The 14,596-nt window shown below is 39.6% G+C and overlaps 1 protein-coding gene and 1 long non-coding RNA gene across 4 annotated transcripts in view; one reads left to right on the forward strand and one right to left on the reverse strand.

The window, feature by feature from the left end:
- SLAIN1 (SLAIN motif family member 1) overlaps positions 1 to 14,596 on the forward strand; it is a 67,978-nt gene that overhangs the window by 37,778 nt on the left and 15,604 nt on the right. For 2 of the 3 annotated variants that reach the window (XM_082365966.1, XM_082365967.1), the window contains 4 exons: positions 1,776 to 1,925; positions 4,278 to 4,619; positions 9,184 to 9,339; positions 12,733 to 13,015. In XM_082365966.1, the coding sequence (XP_082222092.1) occupies positions 1,776 to 1,925; positions 4,278 to 4,619; positions 9,184 to 9,339; positions 12,733 to 13,015 (931 nt within the window). Of the gene's footprint in view, positions 1 to 404; positions 555 to 1,775; positions 1,926 to 4,277; positions 4,620 to 9,183; positions 9,340 to 12,732; positions 13,016 to 14,596 lie in introns of all 3 variants that reach the window. The other variant, XM_082365965.1, reaches the window with a different exon arrangement.
- Positions 1 to 14,596, reverse strand: part of LOC309615953 — a 76,286-nt gene that overhangs the window by 9,297 nt on the left and 52,393 nt on the right. The window lies entirely within an intron of this gene.

The raw sequence follows: 14,596 nt of genomic DNA on the forward strand, positions 1-14,596 counted from the left end.
GTTAATATTAAGAACTATTTCCCATAATTCTAAAGATAAGTTTCCTTGAGTTTTTCTTTTGACATTAACATTTTAGATTATTAAAACAGTTAAATTTTTGTGCAGAAATAGAAAACATTCGCAATGAGGAAATTGAAAACAACTTTTCACTGTTATATAGACATAACTGACTGTCATCAAGGTGGCACTGATTGAATGGTTCTTAATGAAGGTAGAAATAGGGCCCTGCTTCACAAATAGCCCACTTTTACGTATGTTTTCCCTTAGATAAATGAGAGCCAGTTAAGAATGAAAAGTTGCTTTGTCTCTTCATTTTTTTAACGTCTTCCCTTTCTCCCTCTGACAAGTCAACGTCTGCTTCTGTATAGCTAACTGCTGCTGTTTATTTTCTGCTTCTGTGACAGCTAGCCGATGGCGGAGTCTCTTCCCTTCAAATGTCTCACTGGCTTTTCCTTATAGCCCTGTGGCAAGACTCAGCCCTTATAGCAATGGCATTAATACTCCCAGCTTCTCTAAAACCTCAAATAAAGCAATACTAACACCTGAAAGAACAGGTAATATTTCAACTTCTCGTCTAGCGGCTTGCTTTGTAAATCAGTCCTAAACACAGCTTAAATATCCACCTTTCATTGAAAAGCTTGAGGGTAATCTTACTTATCACAGTGGGGAGTCGCTGCACACTTACTTTGGGTATGACAAAGGCGAGGGTTAATTTGTACTTTAACGTCATTAATCTGCTCTCAATCGTGTGTAGCAGGCAACCTTCACTCTTTATCAAATGCATATATATATAATTATGTGTTTCCAAATGCATAATGTGCTTTTAAAATTAAATGTTGAACAAAATAAAGGTCTTTATGATTTGCATTATGATTGAAGATTATCAGACTTTTATTATATCTTGCTGTTTAAAAAATTGTTGGTGCTTTTTATTAAGTCAGGGCTATGTAGAAAGAATAGTTATAGTAGCTTTTTATGAGATGACGGTCTCATAGTTGTCTCAGCATTGGTGATTCCATCCCTATAATTTTCTCCCCTCAGCCCTTTCTTCCTTGGTTCTCTTATCTCAAGCCATTACTTTCTCACTTTCATGAGTGACTACAAGTCTCCTGTGACGATTCTAAATTATGAAGGTTTTGTATGTATGGATGTGTGCCTTTTATGTGTGATATTCTTATCCATTTATAGCACTGCTGTTTGTACCTGTTTAAAAAATGGACCAGATTAAAATTTAGTTTAAAATATATAATCCATTACTACCAGAGACAAGCATGTCTGATTATTCATTGAAAGTGTACAGGATATGTATTCTTGTACCATGCCTTTAGATATATACTTAAGCTAATGGGATGCAGATTTAGCATTATTGATTTTTCTTGTCTTACGGTAGAAAAAAAAAACATATAACATGAAATCTACTGAAATCTACCTTTTTAACAGTTTTTGTTTAGTGTACAGCACAGAGTGGATTTTTGAATTATGAAAACTGAATTTGAGAAAACAAGCGGTTTTGTATATATGAATTATGAACACGTGAAGATGTGCATACTGTCTTGCCATTCTCCTGTCATAGTGGTGTGTTGGTTGTTTTTTGGTGACTTAATGAAAACAGGAAAAATACAGATGGGTTTTGTTTTTTTTTTATCCATTCAGCCACTCTGTGTCTTTTGATTGGAGAATGCCTTGAAGTGCTAACTGTTGATATGTGAACTGTAAAGCACATGCAAATTGCAGTTCTTTAGACTAAGTAACAAACACGTTTCCCTTGTTTTTAGGTTACACATCCAGGGGCTCCCCTCTGAGTCCCCAGTCATCCATAGACAGTGAGCTGAGTACTTCAGAACTGGAGGATGATTCTATCTCCATGGGATATAAGTTACAGGACCTCACTGATGTTCAGATCATGGCTCGTCTGCAAGAAGAAAGTAGGTTCCTCTTTTTAAACTAGAAAACGTTTTAAACCAGAGGCTTCTACTTGAAACCTAAGGGGGTGGGGAGGTTTCAGGCATTTCTCCCCAGGTGATGGGCAAGCAATTCTATTCTTTCTCTCATACCATCCTACTTTGTAGGTGGAGCAATTAAATGTTTCTCACAGTCTCATGACCATTGTAAAATATTAGGACATACTCTGGGCAAAATACATTGATGTAAAACATCACCAGTGTAGCCACTGTGGAAGCAAGTTTGCCAGTTTCTTAGAGAACTAAACATGCGGTTTCCATAAGGCCCAGCACATTGTATTCTTGGGCGTTTATCCCAGGGCAATGGAAGCTTGTGTTCAGAAACACAGAAACCTGCATATGAATGTTCATAACACCGCTATTTATAATAATAGCCAAAAACCAGAATGAGCTCAGATGTCCTTCAGTAGGTGAATGGTTAATCAAGCTGGGGGTACCTCCATACCGTGGGGTACTACTCAGCAAGAAAAAAGAATAAATTTTGAAAGACATTACCATCTTGGATGAATCTCCAGGGAATTATGCTGAGTGGAAAAGATGATCCCAGGAGATTTCATACTGTATAATTCCATTTATATAACATTTTGGAATGACAACATTTTAGAAATGGATGACAGATTAGTGGTTGCCGGGGCTTAGGGATAGGGCGTGGGCTCTCAGGAGGGAGGTAGATGTGGTTATAAAAGCACAACACGAGGGATTTAGGGAGCTTCTCTGTTTTTGACTATGGTGGTAGGTATATGATCCTACAGGTGATAAAATTGTATAGAATTTAATACTAACACATGTACACATATAAAAGTAATACTGGAAAATTTAAATCAGATGCGTTTATATAAGTGCCGGTATCATAGTTGTCCTATTATTCTATGATTTTGCAAAATGATACCATCAAGGGAAACTGGACAGAGTACACAAAAGATCTCTATTATTCCCAGAACTGCATGTGAGTGTGTAGCTATCTTAATAAAAATTCAATTAAACATGCAATTAATGCATTCTCAGATGCAAATTATTACATATAGAATGGTTAAACAACAAGGTCCTACTGTATAGCACAGGGAACTATATTTAGTATCCTGAGACAAACCATAATGGAAAAGAATATAAAAAATTATGTGTATATATATATATGTATAACTGAATAACTGCTGTACAGCAGAAATTAACAAAACATTGTAAGTCAACTATACTTCAATAAAAATTACACTTCTCAAGATACATAATTATTGAAGGAGAGATAATTGGAAATGTTATTTCCAATAACATTGAGTTATTACTGGTTCTGCAATAAGGTTACAACAATTAATCTGAGAGTGAACTACTTCAAGGGTATTAATGGTATCAAAAGGCAAAAGAAGATGTAGATCACAGAACTGGGCTAAGCTTATTTTGGAATTATCTTCTGAGGCCAACATAAGTAGAAACAGCCAAGTATCATTTAAGCATAACAATTTCCTGCTTTCAGAATTGGGCAAGGCTACTATGAGAAACATTGTAATGCTTATGCAAGATTTAATAGGATACATTTTGAGAGGAAAAATGATTATTTTATATTGTTATTTAGTAACAGTACACTAACAGTAACTCTTTCTAAAAAAAATATATGGCTGAAAGATTGGATGCCAGTCTTGGAAGTTAAGTAGTCAGTCAGGCATAGACTACTTTAAAAAAACTTGTGGGTTGGCAACGAGATAACTAGAAACATCCAGTTTGACTATTTTTAGATGGCTGTCATTTAGGATGACCCAAAACTATTGAAGTTTTGAAGTGTCAGCATGCTTTGAAAAAGATAATATTAGTAACAAAAAGAACAAGAGAAGTGACCTCGTTAGAAAGTACTTGTGCCCCAGGTTTTGAACTTTCCTTTGACTTTGCAAGTTGGGATGGGGAGCAGGAGTTCCTACTTGGGCAGAGATTTGATTTTTTGATTGTCTAACTCACAGTTAACTACTCATCATGATGATGAATAGTTTTTCCTAAGTAGCCTTCCTAAGTATCTCTCCAGATTCCAGAAGGAATGGCTTGGGGAAATTGACAGATACTGATTGATGAACTGTAGCGCTATATTTTTAATCTTCACTGGAATTCGGGCAATCTTTTCCCAGAACAGAATAGTCTAGTATTAGCTGTCTGTCTGGTAGGTAAACGTGTCTGCTTTCTTGGGATTTAATAAACTAAGAACAAGATAGTGGGTCTCCACTTGAATCACTTGCTTGACACCAATTTTCCTCAAATATTTGATGAATTGGAACTTAATAATTAAGCCAGATTGAAACGCCTCATAAGATAATACTATTCCCTGTTGTTCCATAGGTCTCAGGCAAGATTATGCTTCTACTTCAGCATCTGTGTCGAGACATAGTTCCAGTGTGTCACTGAATTCAGGAAAAAAAGGGACGTGTAGTGATCAAGAATACGATCGATTCAGCCTGGAGGACGAGGAGGAATTTCATCACCTGCCACCACCTCAGCCTCGTCTTCCAAGATGTTCACCTTTCCAAAGAGGAATTCCCCATTCACAGACTTTCTCCAGCATTCGGGAGTGTAGGAGGAGCCCCGGTTCCCAGTATTTTCCTTCGAATAATTACCAGCAGCAACAGTATTATTCACCTCAAGCCCAGACTCCAGATCAGCAACCAAATAGGACCAACGGAGGTAAGTTGTATGCCCCTTTGGTATTCGATGTGCTTTGATCGTCCATACATGGTCAAGAAATGGTTTTAAGGTCAATATAAATAACTGGTAAATGTTTCCAAGACTTATTAAGTACATTCTCAAGACCTTATCAGTTTGGTTGGTGTACATTTAAATCTATAATTGACCAGCTTCTGATCACGTGTCCCAGATTTATAGCTTCAGGAAAACCATTGTGAGGTACCAGACTGAGTCAGAAATGGGGAGCATCTTCATGTTGTGGCTGGTAAAGCTGTAGGACAGCAGGGCTGTGGGAGTTGGGGAGTTCCTAGTTCCATGGAGTCAGAGGCACTGAGCTGCATCTTCTCTCATCTTTCTCAAAACCCCCCATCTCTGACGGCCTGCTCCTAGCCCAGAGTGATGGATGGTAAGTGTGGACCCTGGTGCTTGGACAGGATGCTGCAGTGCACATCGAGATTTAGGGGAAGTTTGGGATGTGTCTTTCCCTCTGGTGTCGTGACATCTAGAATTAAGATCGGTGCAGCAGTGGGGCTGTGGAAGCTGATATTAGGCGTGGTAACGGCAAGTTGATTTGTCCTGATGGCAGCACGGTGGGTTGGAATATGGAGCGTTCTTTTTTGTAATTTTTTCTATTTCCCTCTTCATCATTTATCTTCCTTCCCCACTCCCAGGAGTTACAGATCTTTTTTTTTTTTTTTTTTAAATCCAGTCCAACCTTTTATAACTTTTTCTTTTTTTAATTTATTTTATTTATTTTTTATTTTATTTTTGGCTGTGTTGGGTCTTTGTTTCTGTGTAAGGGCTTTCTCTAGTTGCGGCCAGCGGGGGCCACTCTTCATCGCGGTGCGCGGGCCTCTCACTATCGCGGCCTCTCTTGTTGCGGAGCACAGGCTCCAGACGCGCAGGCTCAGTAGTCGTGGCTCACGGGCCCAGTTGCTCCGCGGCATGTGGGATCCTCCCAGACCAGGGCTCGAACCCGTGTCCCCTGCATTGGCAGGCAGACTCTCAACCACTGTGCCACCGGGGAAGCCCCTATGGATCTTGACTTACAAGAACTAGAGGGAGAATAATCATGTGATATTCTAAGCCTGGTATGTTTTTGCACTGATGATCAGATCAGTCTGACCCTCACACACAAATCCTGTAGAGTATGGAGAAACCAACCATATTTATAGAGTTATAGCTTTTAATTATTCTACAGCAGCATTTCTCAAACCTGGGCCCAGAAATGATCCAACAAATTATTTAAAAATATTGCAAGGCCAAATACAAATCATACTAGTCATCACCTGCTATCATGTACTTAGTGTTTACTTTTTCTTCCTCTGGACTTCTATTATTCATGCTAATTGAGAGACCATTTGAAAATATTTAAGGTTTTATAGTCAGAACTTCTCTCTTTTTTAATACCTTCAGATTTCAAATTTAAAAGAAAACAGTGGCAGGTAAAGTGACTGCCACTAGTGACTAATTTATTAAAGCTGATAATATCAAAGACAATATTTTATGTGCTTAATGAAAATTACAGCATCATTAAAACTGCAGGAGAGGGCGCAGAGTTGTTTCTGCAAAGGCTTTTTTTGTCAGGTGTCTTAGAGCATCACATCCTGCCTGTCGAGCAGATGTTCCCTCTGCATCTTGATTAGTATTGTCAGTGGGGTCATTGTCCTACCTTAGAAAAGTGGTATTAACTTACATTCAACACCATTATGAAAAGGGTTAGGTTTCCCTAAATCTGTGTTATGATGGTTCCTGTTAGGAAAGTGGAAATATTTCTCAGCCTGGTGTCTGACTGTGGTAGTTTTATTTCTCTAAAAGGTCTGGTCTCCACACGCAAAGGAAAATGGAATACAACAGCAGTTCTCTGGATTGGACTTCTGACTGATTAACTTAATGGCTGAGTACACAGGCTCTGAAGGCCAGTACGTGCTGAGTTCCCCTCCTGGCCTACCACTTATACCTTTCCCAGGCTTCTCATGCCTCTGAGCTCTCATTTATTTGGCTACAAAATGTAGACAAATAATATCCCTTTCTTAGAAAACTTAGGTATAATTGGACATCAAATCATCTGGTACACGTTCTCCTTTATGTAACGTGTAATCCTTTAACCTAAGTTTGTCATAAGGAATAAATGAAATAATGACCATTCCATTGACTGGAGTAAAAATGCTGGAAAAGTTCGAAGTGCTGAAAAAGTAAAGGTGGTCTCCCCAACCCCACTGTTTTTTAAAACTTTTATTAACGTGGCTCAGATATCTGAGCCTTCATTTGTTACCAGAGGATTATTTGAACAAAATTGTGGAATGAGAGTTGTAACTTTGAAACCAATCTCTCAAATATTTTTCTAAATTATTAAAATAATTTGGATAGAAGAAAATAATTAAAAGTAAAATAGAAGTGCATGTTAATATTTACTACTTCCATAGCTCCTACATTGCCTGGTTTCCAAAGGGATGGCTCTTAAAAGTTCTTGGTATATTTCTGGGGATCATAGGATTAAAAGGAGCATACAGCAGTCCACCCTTACCTGTGACTTCAGTTACCCATGGTCAACTGCAGTCTGAAAATATTAAATGGAAAATTACAGAAATAAACAACTCGTGAGTTTTAAACTGTGCACTGTCGTGGGTAGTATGAGGAAATCTTGTGCCTTCCTGCTCTGTCCCACCTGGGACGTGAATCATCCCTTTGTCCTGTGTATCCACGCTGTGTGTGCTTCCTGCCTGTCAGCGCCTGTATAGGAAGAACATCGTATATATAAGGTTCTGTACTATGGGCGGCTACAGGCACCCGCTGAGGGTCTTGGAATGTATCCCCTGCCCATAAGGTGGGGCAGGGTAGGGCTACTGTATTTGAATAGTTTGCCAGGTATGATAAATGATTAAAGCTTGCAGAACATTTGCTAACTGTGATTTTTAGGGTATGGCAGGGGTTATCAGTGGCATGGTGTAATCAGTGTTAGCCTGAGGACCTCCCCGAACCCTGTATTTACTGTAAGTCTAGATTTAGATGTTTGGTGGGTAACTGGCTGCTGCCTTTATTCCTTAAAGGATTCCTAAAGATTGATAGTAGAAGAAGAGCTTGAGAAACAGTGGTCTAGACTGTAACCGCACTGGGAGTCGGGAACTCCCTTGTCTAACACACTGTATCGTATATATACACAGGAAATACTCGTTCATTCATTCATTCCACAAAGTGGGGAAGGGTGTCCAAGTGAAAGGACCAGCACGCTCACGGGTACAAGAGAGTGTGAAGTATTTGGAAATTCCGTTCTCCACTACGGTTGGCGAGTAGGCTGTGTGGCGAGGGCAGCAGGAGATGAGGCTAGAGATGGCTGCAGAGCCTGTATCCTAGAAGGATCTGTTCTCAGCCCAGGAGCTTGGGCTTTCAGAGGAAGGGGAGGGAGAGTAGTGATCGGAGGGTTTTAGGAGGTGGCTGGCTAGAAGTCACTGGCTGTATGGAAGATGCAGAGGAACAAGACAGGGTGTACAGAGACCAATTAAGAGGATTTTGTGAAAATGTGGGTGACAAATAATGAGGTCTAAACTAGGTGGTAGTGGGAGATTTGTTAAATATTTATGAGGCAGAATTGACAGGACTTGGGAGTCAAGGGGAAGAAGGGAGGTGAAACTTGGAAGATTCCGCTGCTTTTTGGATGAGGTGACTTGATGAGTAGGGCTATAATCAAAGGATCTAAGTGATGCAGAAGGAGCTGTGTGTGAAGGGGAGAGAAATGAATCTGGTTTTGTACTTGAATGGGTTTTTACTTAATATTCAGATGTATCCTTTGTTTTCTGAGCTTCAGTGACCTGATATGTGTACTTTAGTTTTGGGGGTGTGCGTATTAAAGAGAAAACTGTCTACATTGTAGAGTTGCCCTCTTGTGGCTGAATTCAAATCTCAGCGGCACTGAGGTCTGTGCGTGACTGACTCTCTGCTGCCCCTTAGTGGCGGAAGATGTACTCAGCAAGGAAAAAAAAAAAGGGAAGCACATTTTCAAGTCTCCAAAGGTTTGGTGGTGTACTCATGACCCTTAAAACTTTCCAGAAGTTAATGTGGTCATGTTGATGTGATGAGTGGATATGTCAAAATATCTCAAGTTAGAATTTTAAGAATTTCTTCCTTTTTTGATATGCTAGCAAAAGATTCAGTAATTGCTGGTTTGACACTTCTAGGTTTTTTTTTTTTTTATTAACATGTAACAATTCCTAGCTTTTTTTTTTTTTTTTTTTAAGCTGTAAGATTATTTTCTATCCTCACTTCGATTCAGTTTTATCCACTTATTGTATAGGAACAAACAGCTAATTGATTACCTAATTCCTCCCTCTTTTTATAGAACAAGTGCTTTCCTTTAGCAGTCTGTTTGGTGGAACCTTTCTGGAGCCGTGGGGTGTGTTTGTCTCTACCGGGGGTAATTAGTTAGCTTGCTAGAGTTCATAACACACATGATAATTTCTGTTTGTCATTGAACAAAATATGATTTCTATTTGTATTTACTTTTGAAAGCTAGTGTTTTAACTGGCATAAAAGTTGTGATTTTTAACTTTGTAAAATTCTTTTCTAGATAAGCTCCGAAGAAGTATGCCTAATCTAGCTCGGATGTCAAGCACAACCGCTGTTAGTAGCAATGGTAGTTCTCCAGTCACCGTGCGGAATAGTCAGAGTTTTGACTCAAGCTTGCATGGAGCTGCAAATGGAATTTCAAGAATACAGTCTTGTAGTAAGTAGGACCATTTTTTTGTGTGTAATTTTAATTAGTTGTAACACCATTAGGAAAATCTTACTATTTCATTTCTTTCTTTCTCTTAAGAACACTACAGGAAACTTTTCTCCTTGTGACACTTTTTTGTCTTTCACCATTACAACTGAGTGGTATTTTCACTGGTGCCTATGTCACCAATTAATAATTAGTAAATTCTATGCAATCCTTTATACCCAGGGATAGCAGTAGAAGCACTAAATGGTGATTGATTTGCTTACTCATCATACAAAAATGTTTTCTTTGCAGATCTGCCTCTTTTTAGCTGTGTACTTGATAACGTTTACTCTGAGGAAGGCACACTTATTCTGTGTACTTTGGTCTTGTTACTTTGGTCTTGTTTTTCACCAGTCCAGAGCTTTCCCCTGGCAAATGAAGTTCTGTTTTAGTGCGTCTAAAGTAGGATTCATCTACTTCATTTCAGTTTGCCCCACAGTGTGTCATTCATCCTCTGTATGGTTTACCCAGTGATGAGCAGCATGGTGAAAGTAAGATCTAGAGAGTGTGTGTGTGTGTGTGTGTGTGTGTGTGTGTGTTCGCTTTGTGTGGGGACGTGCTGGCTCCAGTTCACCCCCCCCCCCACTCATGCTGTCTGTAGGGGTAGTTGGGGTTAAGTCTGAGGTTGACCCCTGGGTGGCAGATCCAAGGTCACAGTCCCAGTATTGATATGCCCAAACCCGGGAGGCCTGAAGTGTGTTCAGAGTGTGTGGCCAAGCGCCATCAACCAGATGTCTTAAGTCTGCACCCAGAAGACTCCTTGGTGGCCCTAACAGACTACCCTGTGTACCTCCAACACATGTCTAGTACCTAAATGATTCACATGTTTTATTGAATCTGTAGATAGATTTTAGAATTGGTATCGTAACAATATTAGTTTTCTAATGCATTAACATGGAACATTCTTTCATTTATTTAGATCATCTTGTCTCTCAGAGTTTTGTAGCTTTCTATATAGAGGTTAATACATCTATAATTTATTCCTAAGTATTTTATTTTTAAAATGTTTTTGTAAATAGTATCTTTTTCAAATTTTAGTTTCTACTAGTTTGCTGGTATTTAGAAATACAATTGATTTTTGTATTTTGATGTTGTATTCAGCAGCTTTGCTAATAACTTCGTTTATCCTAATAGTTATAAATTTGGAATATACCCATAACATAATGCATCTGAACACCAACGCATATTCAAGAATGTTCATAAAACCCCAAACTTAGAAATAACCAAGCTTTTCATCATCAGGAGAATGGATTTTGACATTCATTCAATGGAATACCACATAGCAATGCAAATATGGATGAATCTCAAAAACATAATATTGAGTCAAAGAAGCCAAAGAAGAGAACATACTATATAATTCCATTTACATGAAGTTCAACATAGGAATAACTAGTCTGTGGTGATAAAAGTGAAAATAACAGTCACTTTGGGGGAGTACTGACTGGGAGAGGGTATGTGAGAGCCTGAGGTGCTGGCAGCGGTTCACGTCTTGCTGTGGATATGGTTACACGCGTGTGGTCGCTTCAAAATTTCATTCTGCTCTAGGCTTAACATTTAAGTACTTTATGTATATTGTGTTTCAGATGAAATTGGGCCAAATTCACCTGTTGAGTTTTTTTTTAAGTTAAGACTTTGTTTTTGAGCAGTTTGAGGTTTACAGAAAAATTGAGCGAGAAGTACAGAGTTCCCATATATCCCCGCATGTCCCCCTTCCCCTCCTCCAGTTTCCTCTGTTATTAACATCTTGCATTAGTGGGGTATGTTTGTTACAGTTGATAAGCCAATATGTTGGAACATTCACAGTTAGAAGCTACTAAATTAAGGAATTGTAGAACTGGTTGGAAAGGATCTTAGAGATGATTTGCCAGCCAACACAAATTTACTGTGTCCCTAAAGCTTGATGGAAACAGAACTCTAGCAGAATCTTACAGAGACCTCATTTTTCATCGAATTTTTTGGCTACTGTACACATACATCAGCATTCCTACATATAGATTTCACCTAATGTATACTTGAACAAAACTAATTTAAGGAAATATTTTCAAGAGATATTAAATAAAACCATAGACGTTTTTTGTCTTTCTCGTCACTTTTTATCAGATATCTATTGTATATTCTGTGCTTAAGTTCAAAATCAGTTAAACTGTTTTAGAAAACAGGGTCTGTTTGTGTTAACCGCATCACAAGTGTACTAGGCAGCAGAGGCTAGAGTGGTTAGTAAACAACAGGTAATGTTGTATGTATAAGTTTATGTTAAATTTGTGATTCAGTTTTTTCCTTGGAGAAAAGGATTTATAAAATTTAAAAATTTCTGCCAAACAGTTCATTGTTGTTTTTTTTTTTAATTTTAAAAAATTTTTTAAATTTTATTTATTTTTGGCTGTGTTGGGTCTTCGTTTCTGTGCGAGGGCTTTCTCTAGTTGTGGCAAATGGGGGCCACTCTTCGTTGCGGTGCGCGGGCCTCTCACTATCGCAGCCTCTCTTGTTGTGGAGCACAGGCTCCAGACGCGCAGGTTCAGTAGTTGTGGCTCACGGGCCCAGTTGCTCCGCGGCATGTGGGATCTTCCCAGACCAGGGCTGGAACCCGTGTCCCCTGCATTGGCAGGCAGATTCTCAACCACTGCGCCACCAGGGAAGCCCGTTCATTGTTTTTTAATGTGAAATAGTGCACAATGATGGGCCAGTATATTGATGAAGTTCTTAAGGGTTCTTACCCAGAGAGCTCCCTTCATTTCACAGATTCTGCTGCTGTTATCCAGGTAGTACTTGCCGAGTGGTTACTCAGCCATTGTAAGGCTTTATGTGGATTAACTCATTTAGTCTTCCCACCAACCCTATGAGATAAATGTCATGATGAAAATTACTTAAGAAATATGTCTGTAATAAGCTGTTTGTGCCTACCCATGCCACCTGTCTTCCCTTCTATAATTACTATAATTACTGCTATTAAATTGTCCCCTTGTTTTATCCTCATGACACCATCCCCAGTGCAACCATCAAGAAATCCTAATGTCTTCCAAGCAAGCAAGCAAGCAAGCAAGGAAGAAATCCTGTGAGAACTCAGAGATGCTCAGATTTGTTAAAGGAAAGAAGGTTGTTGTTCCAGCTGGCTTCTAAATATAGTCAGGCGCTCAAAAATGTTGCTGCTGATTGACAGAGAAGGAGACGCTCATCAAGAAGTAGAATTTTCCAATACTAAATGCAGTCTGGAACTCGTATTTCATTTATCTACATGCATATATGTAGATAAATTTCTATATCTGTAAAACCCTTTCAACAGTATCAGCTTCTTTGAACATAACACGCGTGCAGATAGTGGTAGACGTTCTCTCATGTGCGTGTCCTTTGTTCTTCTAGTTCCGTCACCAGGGCAGCTTCAACACAGAATCCACAGCGTGGGACATTTCCCAGTGTCTGTCCGGCAGCCTCTGAAAGCCACGGCCTACGTGAGTCCAACCGTTCAAGGCAGCAGTAACATGCCTTTATCCAACGGCTTACAGTTACACTCCAACACGGGGATCCCTGCCCCCAGCAAAGCTGCGGCTTCTGGGATAACGGGCCGCAGCGCACTCCCAAGACCTTCACTGGCAATAAATGGGAGTAACCTGCCTCGAAGCAAAATTGCACAGCCTGTCAGAAGGTAAGAACCTTTGCTTGTTCGTCTGCATGGCCTCGTTTGCAGTCTGCAATTAGAAACCGCTCCGGGAACCATCCTGACTTTGCCTTTGTCTAACCCTGGTAGGTCCCTCTGCCCCTTCTGTCCTGACTCGGGACCTCTTGCCTCTGGATTCAATACCTTTTTAATCAATTTTTAATCAAAATGGGCAAAAATGTCATTAGGCACATGCACATACACACCCTCCCCCAACAGTCACGATTTTAAAAGCATCTTAGTGATTTTTTTTTTTTTTTTAAATGTTTGTGGGTTGGCACTCCTGGGAGGGCTCCTCGAGGCTATATTTTTTATTTATTTATTTATTTATGGCTGTGTTGGGTCTTCGTTTCTGTGCGAGGGCTTTCTCTAGCTGTGGCAAGCGGGGGCCCCTCTTCATCGCGGTGCGCGGGCCTCTCACTATCGCGGCCTCTCTCGTTGCGGAGCACAGGCTCCAGACGCGCAGGCTCAGTAGTTGTGGCTCACGGGCCTAGTTGCTCCGCGGCATGTGGGATCTTCCCAGACCAGGGCTCGAACCCGTGTCCCCTGCATTGGCAGGCAGATTCTCAACCACTGCGCCACCAGGGAAGCCCCTATCTTAGTGATATTTAACTGGGACTTTATTAGCTTATGTTGGTGTAAGTTTGGTATATTCCAGGTAGAATTTTTTTTTTTTTTCTTTCAAAATTCCAGCCTGCTTGCAGGGTACCCGTTCGATGATCTTATGGTTGTGGCGGGCCCTTCTTGAACTGGATCTCCTGGAGTGTCTTATGGTTAAAAACAATTCCATAAAAGCGAGTTGAGGACAGAGTAGAAGATGAGAAAATGGCAGCAGTAAATCAACTCTTACAGGAAATTAGGATTTGGAGGAGGAGAGGGAGGGAACCATGGTAAAAGTGTGAAAAGGATTTGAGAACAAGTAATTTTTCTTTATGCATCGGGTAGCTATAAATAGTTTTTATTTTCTGATAAATAGGTGCTCAGATCAAAAACAAATTCAGAAACTATTGTAAAACAAACACAGAAAAGTAAATAATCCTACTATCCAGATAGAAATCATTTTGGTGCATGTTCAATGCCGGGCTGTGTTGCATTTGTGACTGAATAGAATCACATTATTTGATGTATGTAGGTCATTGTGGACAGTCCATTTATCCTCGGATATATGTCTTCAAACTAACCTCTTGGAAGGGCTGTCACTGCCAGACAATGAGAGGGTTTGTCTGTTTCCACAAACTTAGGCAAACATTGGGTATTATCATTCTTTTTAAATTCTCTGCCAATATAATAGGCAAATCTTTGATTATTTGTAAGACAGAATAACATGGAGAAATTTTCAATTTGTATTCAATGAAGTAACCACTTATGTTTTTAGGCCATTTTTCTCTTGAGTTTATCTGTTTCTTTTTTTTTTTTATAAATTTATTTATTTATTTATGGCTGCATTGGGTCTTCGTTGCTGTGTGCGGGTTCTCATTGCAATGGCTTCTGTTGTTGCGGAGCACGGGCTCTAGGCACGTGGGCTTCAGTAGCTGTGGCTCGAAGGCTCTAGGGCACAGGGTCAGTAGT

Source organism: Balaenoptera borealis, assembly GCF_965194805.1.
Source record: "Balaenoptera borealis genome assembly, chromosome: 18".
NCBI classification, from domain to species: domain Eukaryota; kingdom Metazoa; phylum Chordata; class Mammalia; order Artiodactyla; family Balaenopteridae; genus Balaenoptera; species Balaenoptera borealis.